Source organism: Lepidothrix coronata, unplaced genomic scaffold, assembly GCF_001604755.1.
Source record: "Lepidothrix coronata isolate B3197 unplaced genomic scaffold, Lepidothrix_coronata-1.0 Scaffold55, whole genome shotgun sequence".
Lineage (NCBI taxonomy): Eukaryota > Metazoa > Chordata > Aves > Passeriformes > Pipridae > Lepidothrix > Lepidothrix coronata.
Window position 1 is genome coordinate 3051805 of NW_016690235.1, and position 8244 is coordinate 3060048.

General features: G+C 39.3%; 1 protein-coding gene across 8 annotated transcripts in view; it reads right to left on the reverse strand.

Annotated features, from left to right (window-relative positions):
* MOB3B (MOB kinase activator 3B) overlaps nt 1-8244 on the reverse strand; it is a 90409-nt gene that overhangs the window by 49004 nt on the left and 33161 nt on the right. For 7 of the 8 annotated variants that reach the window (XR_001875072.1, XR_001875069.1, XR_001875070.1 and 4 more), the window contains one exon: nt 176-784. Coding sequence is in view for 4 of the 8 variants with exons in the window: in XM_017816452.1 (XP_017671941.1) it covers nt 176-593 (418 nt within the window). In the remaining 4 variants the exon portion in view is untranslated. The remainder of the gene's footprint in view (nt 1-175; nt 785-8244) is intronic. The other variant, XM_017816453.1, reaches the window with a different exon arrangement.

Here is an 8244-nt window from a genome sequence, read left to right on the forward strand (position 1 = left end):
CTATCTAGCAGCCACAGTTAACATTTCATACATTTCACATTATTTCTGAACCCTCCTCCTCCCCACCTGCTGTTTAATGACTTGAATGTCCCTAAAAATGAAGGTGGGAAGAGAACATGCTTAGCACACAGAATGAAAGGCAGTTTATGCTTTAGGACATCTTCCTCGCACTTACTTACTCTTGTAGGAAATATGTTCTCATTGTTGATTTGCATCTCGATCCAGTCCATGAGAAGATTCATATATTGGGGTGCTGGCAATGCTGTGGGCTTCTTGTACTTCAAGTCATCCTGCCACCGGTACTCGTACTTAGGGCCTCCAGACATCACTGGGCAAGTCTTCTCTGTGCAGAACTCACAGATAGTTCCATAAATGAGGTTGATCCTATTGAAGAAGTCAACCACATGAACAGCCACCCAGTCATTTTGGTCTTCTCCACTGGGCAACTGCACAGCTGCTTTCAAGTCCAGGCCTGAGTTGAGAGACGCCTGCGCTCGTTTGTGAAGTTCAAACCTCTGGGTTCCAGGCTCAAACTTGCGTTTTGGACGGAAAGTTTTATCTTTATTAAAGACTTGCTTGAGTGCTATGGACATGTCTGCTAATCTTCTGCTCTGCAGCAGCTGGCAGAAATGCACGTCTGAGATTTAATGCAGGTATCTGAAAAGAGTTGCTCCCTATCACAGGTCCTCCAGGCCCCGCTCTTTTTCCCAGAGAAGCTCGTATCAATTTTGGAGCAATCTATTAGTTCTTCCTCTTGAAAGCCTCCTCAAAAGGCTTCATGTCCCTAAGGATATAGAAACAATACACATCAGTGGTAAACTCGAGTCTGATCTTGACAGTTTGTTACTGTTTTACCATAATTTTCTAGTAATTATAATCTGAAAATATGTAACAAGCTATTTTTAAAAACTGGCCAACCACTAACTTGATGATGAATTCAAAGCAAAAAAAAGGTGCCTCATTTTTCAAAGTATTATGGAATTAACTTCTCTGTTCTTTTTAAATATCTACCCAAACAAAGGCTCTCAAGTTATAAAGTTGGCATTTCAACAAACCTCGTATAATCTCCTGATTTTAAAACTAACCTTTTCATTTTGCTGCATTTTTACAGAGATCATATAGAATATAAAATGTGTGTATAAGTTTAGTAGACAAAATACTATGTGACAATTTAGAAGGTTTATCTAACTGCTCCTGAAGTGACCAGTGGTGCCTCAAACATTTGCCATAGCTGTACTGCTCTTCTCTGTAGGGAAACAAAGTCCCCAGGCAAAACTTCTTATTTGTTCTCCATTTTAAATTACTGAGCAATTTGCTTTTGCAAATGTCATGGAACCTAGTTAAGAGTGAAAACTACAGTATTGCACAGAAATAACTCCTGTTTCCCACAGAACTGCATGGAGATTGTTACTTTTCTTGACCCACCTTCAGAAATTCAGTAGTGGACTCAGTTTTCTATTGAATTGTATAGAATTATTAGAAAGCAATTGTAAAGCTGCCACTTTTTTTGTATAGCTCTATTCATCTTCTCTACAGGGGAATACTTGGCATTGTTGTTCTTACAAAAAGAAGAGCTTAGACTTTGTGTTGCTCCATCTAACCTACTCTGGCAACAAAGAATGGTTTTAATAGTGAGACAGGCTGCATTAGAGCTCTGTTTACTCTTATACTTGAAAAAGAGTATATCATCACTAAATGTAGGCAATTAGTAGGTGACAGGGTAGATAGGTGCTGTCTCAGTTAGACTTTTGTTTTAGTACTGAAGATTTTATGAATAAAGACAGAGAACAAACATTTTATTCTGTGCATTATTTAAATTTGGACAGAAATACCAAAATCGTATCCTATCAGCAGCTGATGAATTCTTATGAGATTTTGCTTGTGCCATTGTTTCATTTAAGAGAAATCATATCCATGAAAATTTTACTAGGCTGTGTGTGCCTAGCGCTAAATTATTCTGAAAACAGTTGCCCAAAGTTTTGCCGAGGGGCAAAACGGAAGAGAAAAAGATGCTTCTTTTTTCTTAATCACCACGAGAAAGCAACATCTTCCTAAGCAAGAAGAAATTTGGTGTGCTACACCCTGTGCCCTCACAATAGGATGTAAATGCCACAAAAAATCCTCTCCCAAATAGTTGAAAGATTAGCTTTCAGCCAATTTGTCAGCAAGCAGCAGTTACACAAAACCAGCAGAGAAGTGCTTTTTTTAACTTCTGCTGATGGCATGATGAAGGGATACTCCAGTTGTGACTTTATAAACAGTCATTCTCTCTGAGCCAGCAAAATATGAGCAGTTCGGGAATGAACTCCAAGGAGATTACTGTCATATCTGACACACCCGTTCAGTAATGTTCAAAAACAGAGATCCTGCATGATCAAATCCAGAGATCCTGAAATCTGACAAAGGTCATCGAAAGAAGACTTTAAAGAAAACTAGCCTTGGAACAGTTAAGTGTTGGCAGGAAATGAAGATACTTTTAAACAGTCAACAGTCAACTTTGCCCAGCAGTTTATTGTTTGTTGCTAAGACCCATAACCTCCAGCTCTCAAATACTCTGCAGCAGACAGCTGTTTACTTAAAAGCCTTTCAAAGAATAGGCAAGTACTGCTGCATAGACTGAGCTTGTGACTGACACACTTGGAGATGCTGTGGAGCCACTGTCCCAGTTTGCAGTAATAAGGAGGTTAACTCCAGAGTTTCACAGCTCAGGTAACTACTTGTTTTCCCATTTTAATATACCTGGTGTTCTTATGTGGCTACTTTGACCTTTCTCACCTGCAACTATTCACCAGAACACGTGAAGAATTTTTATTTACAACAATAAGCTGAGTACCAAATAAGACTCATCTTCAAAAGAGACATTTTAAAGCACAGTACTCACTGCTGTTGAACTTTTCCCAGGAAAAACAGAACATATAATATTTTATAAACTATTTTCTACTCAATATGCAAACATAATTAATCATATTAAATACATACTGTTTCCCACTACTCTCCATACACTCAGTAAATCTGCACAAGACCAATTAAAACAGAGAAAATACAACCAAAACATCTTATTAAACAAACAACTTATTATCTCAAGTCTTCTGTGTACCAGGAGTTACATGTTGAAATTGTAACACATCCCAGTCAAATTCGTCTCAAACACACATCCAAAAGATTACTCTACTGTGTAGCCAAGTGAAACCGTTCTTTAACTCATCAAGGCAGAATCAGGCCAAAGAATTTCCTATACATTTCCTGTCTGGAGAGTTTTCTTTTCAGCATCTTGCAATAAAAGCTAAGAGGTTTCCTCTGTTTCCTCTTTCATCTTTCTGTAACTTTACACAGTACAAAAATACATTCTATCTTTGCAAAGCTTGCTTGTAGAAGCCAAAGTCACTACTTAGCTTCTCTTAGAGAGATAGCTCTCTCAAAATGTGACTGAAGGCTCTGCAATGCCAGGGGATGGACAGACTTGCTTTCTCATGCATTTTCATACGCAAGAATGAAAAACAGGAAAGTGTATGACCTGAATTTCACAAAAATACTGCACTGAATCAGCCCTCTGAGATATCTTTTTGCATCCTGCTTCTTGATGGAATTTGCTGTCCAATTAATCCTTCTCTTCACTCAAATGCTAACAGAAATGAATGAAGAAATAAACAAGAATTTAGGTTTTTCTGAACAAGTTAAAAATAGCATCACCATTACTTACTTCCCTAGACTAAAGAAGCTTTCACTTTACCCACAGAAGACAAATGAACAGGCCCACCTAATTTTCAGAAAAGATTAAACACAGAGACTTTAGCTTTCTTCTCCTTCAGAGGCTGATGCCAACAGGAAAGCTCTAGCCAAAATCTGTGGGCTCTAAGAGCATCTTTACTGCTTAGGCAACAAAGAGGCAGGAGTTAATGATAGGATGGCCACTCCTCTGCTTAGGACTGAATCACTAATCCATGGCAGGAATTCATTCACCATTAGACTTCTGCCATATTACTGTACTGTTTGAGTCAACAATCAATGATGAGAGGTTTGTTATTCCATCCCAAATCATATACTGTCAATTAAAACTTTGTACTGGAGGACAAAGACGTGAATGAGAAATGGTCCCAGTTTCATTATCTCAGTTGGTGTCTGCAGACGCACTTCAGAGCTGAAACACCGTGAACAATATTGTGGTATTGGTTAGACTGGATCACAACTCCTTGAAATCTGTGGCATAGTAGCACCCACCCTCATTCCACATAAAATTAAATTTGACTATTGCTAACAGATACTCTGCAGATTACTGTCGTATCATAGTAATATCAGCAGGACTGCTCCTGAATACTTGCATCAAAAGTGATAGAAACTGGCTTCTGGTCTTTTACTACAGATCCTAACTATACAATGGGGCATAAGGAATGACATTGTCACTCATGATATTTGGCTTAATGGTATACAGAGACAGTGTTCTGCATGCTCTTCTGAACTAGATGCTTAACATATGACTGTCCTGATAGGGGCAGCTCAGAGAGGTAACTCCTTCCAATCATTCAGTTTCTTTTCTTTCTTTTCAGAGCAATGTATTTCTGAAAGCTTGTGACAGTCATCAACATCTTTTCCTGATAGACTATTTCAAAACAAAAATAATACAATTGGGTGAATTTCCTTGCTGGTAGAGCCATGAATGAGAATTGTAAGCACAGATTAGGAGATGCTTAGAATGGAGAATCAGACCTCACAAGCTCCATCCATGGCATCAGCACAACAGTGATCAATATTGTCGCCAGCCTTATCCACATACAGAAACAGCAATTCAGTCTAAATATCAGATATACATCTGGAAATAATAAACCAGTCCTGTCCATGCAGATTCCACTAAAAAAAAAATCCACAGCAAACCACACACTGTGATTGCAATCATATCTGAGTCAAATACCTGAGTTAAAAGCATACTATATCATTTTGTAATATATTTTCTATTAGATAATGGGTAACAAGAGTGCTAAATGACACACTGTTTACAGACACATACCTTTCATCACAGCAGTCTAGCGAGCAATACACAAGCTTTAGATATCTGCTGGGAAGGTAGCTGATATAATTCTTGTTTTATTAACCCAGAAAGTGAGGAAACATGACTTCTCCAGAACCAAACATAGAGTGAACTGTCTCTCCAGCAGGACACTATGAAAACTCATTCTGCATCATCTGATGTTTACATTTTTCTCTCCAAAATCTAAGTCGCCATTCCTTATTCTTTCAGGAGTGATGCTGGTTGAGAGGCAATTTCCTTTTCTCTAAAGCTACCACAAAAACAATATAGCATCATCATACTTTCCATGAACATGTTAGGCAATGTTAGGTAGAACGACTGCATTTTTGTGCCCCAGTGCTTTATTTGCAACAATTTAATTTCACTTCTTTCAACAAAGTTCCTGGTTCCCTTCTATAAAGACTACAAAAAGAAGCCACTCTTTCCTTTTAGGAAAACTGGTTATACAAAACAATTAAAAGTGACTTCAACAGAGGTCATTTCTATGATGAAGCTGTTTGACAGCAGCAGAATCAGTTATAACTATTCAAATCTTAGATGATAAGTGCTATTTTTTTAATGCAATTGAAGCACGTTTTTTAAAATGGGGAATAACTGTTTTAACAGAGAATTCACCTCTCAACCAGTATCATTCCAGTGCCTTTTACAAGTATTAAATCCATTTACATCTTATCTGAAGTTCTGTAAAAGTACACTGATCACCATGAAGATACTGTAAGTACTCTGGCACTTCTTCACTAGAAGTTTATATTGTTACAGCATTCAAGGTAATCTAGTCAGTAACAAAGACTTACTGTAGCATACAGTTTAAGGTGAACTGAAATAGGTATCTCTCAGAACTACAGTTTTTGTAGTTCTTCTTTTGCAGTAAAGAAGCTGCAAAAAATACATGACTTAGAGCACACTGAAGTTCAGCCTCTGCTCCCCTGTCATCCAGGAATTTAAGGTCTTGATTCTTATAGACTGATAGCTGATAGTCATGCAGGGGTACATATGACTACATTTTTTTTCCTGAAGACTCAGTCCAGCTTCCCCTTCTCCCCCTTCATGTTCCTACCTTCTTGTGATTTCCCATATGATGCCTAGCCCAGGCACCTATATATCCCCTTGCAGTGAGCTAAATGAGACTCAGATGTAAACCACAATAATTAAACAAACCACCAGTTTTTCATCCCAATCAACTTCTTTGATCCCATGTTTGGCCACACAGAACAGGGAAAAGGACAACATAAGGAAAGGTCTGTGTTGAAGGCAGAGAGTGAGACAGATGGAATAAAACCTCATGGGAGTGGTTATTTAGCCACGGCCATTTAAGTGAATCACAGTGTTTGCCATGATAATTTAAGACCTCCCAAACCTTTAAAGCACATGGGAAACTCCCTTTAGCTCAAGTAACTACAGAGGCTGAAGTCTGACAGGGTGACAGATCACAGTGAAGCATGGAGTTCTGACAGTCCCCTTCAATCCTGGTTTTTTATTACACACTCAGGTTTTTCCAGTTCTCTTCCTGGTTCACAGGCTTTTACTACTCTGAGCTGTGGCTAGCACACGTGCAAGCACAGTCACTAAACCACATTCTCTCTAAGTACACAAACAGCCTCTGCCTTCAATTATCAAGCTCCTGTGACCTGCTACATCCTTCCACCACTGCCAAAGCAAAGGCTTTTTGACTTGCATGTGCCTTGTCTCCTCAGCTGCTGTTACAGTCATAGCTCTTGTATACCCACAGCTGACCATACCGGTGGATTGGGTGGGTCAGCTTAATGCAGCATGAGTAGCAACAGAACCACCTCACTAACCCTGCCACTGCCCACATCTCTCAGTCTCTATGGATGGAGACCTCACCACAACAGTGGATGGTTGATATGCTTTTGCAGTATGAACACTGAAGCATTTGCTGCAACAGAGAACCGCTATCCTTCCTTCCTTTAAAAACAGTACACAAAAGACAGGTGAAATTAAACTGTGGCTACTCTTCAAAAATCTCTTCGTTCTGTTCAGCTTAATTCCTAAATGTACATTCTGGCTTTTAAAAGCACTGGTACAATTGAGTAGACACTGAGAGCATTAAAATAGGATTTCTTGCTCACTCCTACACTATCAAACCTACACCATCATCCACACAATTCCTATTTAAAAGCCTAAAACTAAGTTCACTCACATCTGTAGAAAAAAATGCCAGTCAGTTCATATGAATGGTAGGGAATAGCAAAATAAGCACACACAAAAATGTGTTCTTAGACCTCATGTCAGGGCCTCCTGTACAAGGCAATAAAACTGGCTTATCTGCTAGAAGCCAGTAGTTTATGCCCTAGAACTTCAAGTGCCGTACTCTGCATGCAGTGGCCAAACTCAGTTTTATTTTTGGTCTAAATCTTAGCTTTAGGAAACCACGTATATGTTCTGCTTTAAGAAGTCTAAATAATATGTTCCATCTCAGTGACATTTCAAATAAAACCACTCATTTTCTTGTCCAATGAAAGCACACAAAAAAACAGAGATACAATGTCAGAGTCAAGTTACAAACACTCTGCTGGTAGAAACAAATAACTAACACTCCATGAAGAAAACAGGACTTCCTGCAAGCACAGACATGGAAAACAAGATGCAAAAAGGTCAGCTGATATCCATTCAGACCCCTTAGCCTTAGTCTGGCCTCTCCCACCAAAGCTCAAGTTAATGTGGGCGGAGGGACAGCAGAGAGGCAGGTTGGTGACATAAAGCCTCAGCAACTGTCCTAAGCAGTTCATGATATCAGAGGTGTTTTCCAAAGCAAAGACCTGCAAGGAGGCTACGACAATTTCAGCTGGTGTGCTGCACCCTTTCTGGCAAACTGATAAGTCTCAACATGTGCACAGTGATTTTCAGATGCAAAATATTACCCTTAGCTCCCTGTTTCTGAGAAACAAAATTTGCCTAAAATCATGTGGGAGTGCAGCCCCTCTGTCCTAGTTAGGACAGCTGAGATCAGTTCATCATGGTATGGGTGTAACCTGAAACTGTGTATTCTATAGCCTTCCATGCCATTTCCCAGAAACTGTTGTCAATAGACTATTCGAACCCTCTGCCCATAAGAGCCTGACTCATCAGGCTATAAACTAGGTGTTAAGAGGCCTGTGAGATAGGAGGATGCTCTTACCTTTTATGGAACTCCCTGAGGGAAGTACTGACCACTCCTGCCTGAACTGGAGAATATATAAACCTGGAGTTTCAGAACTTTT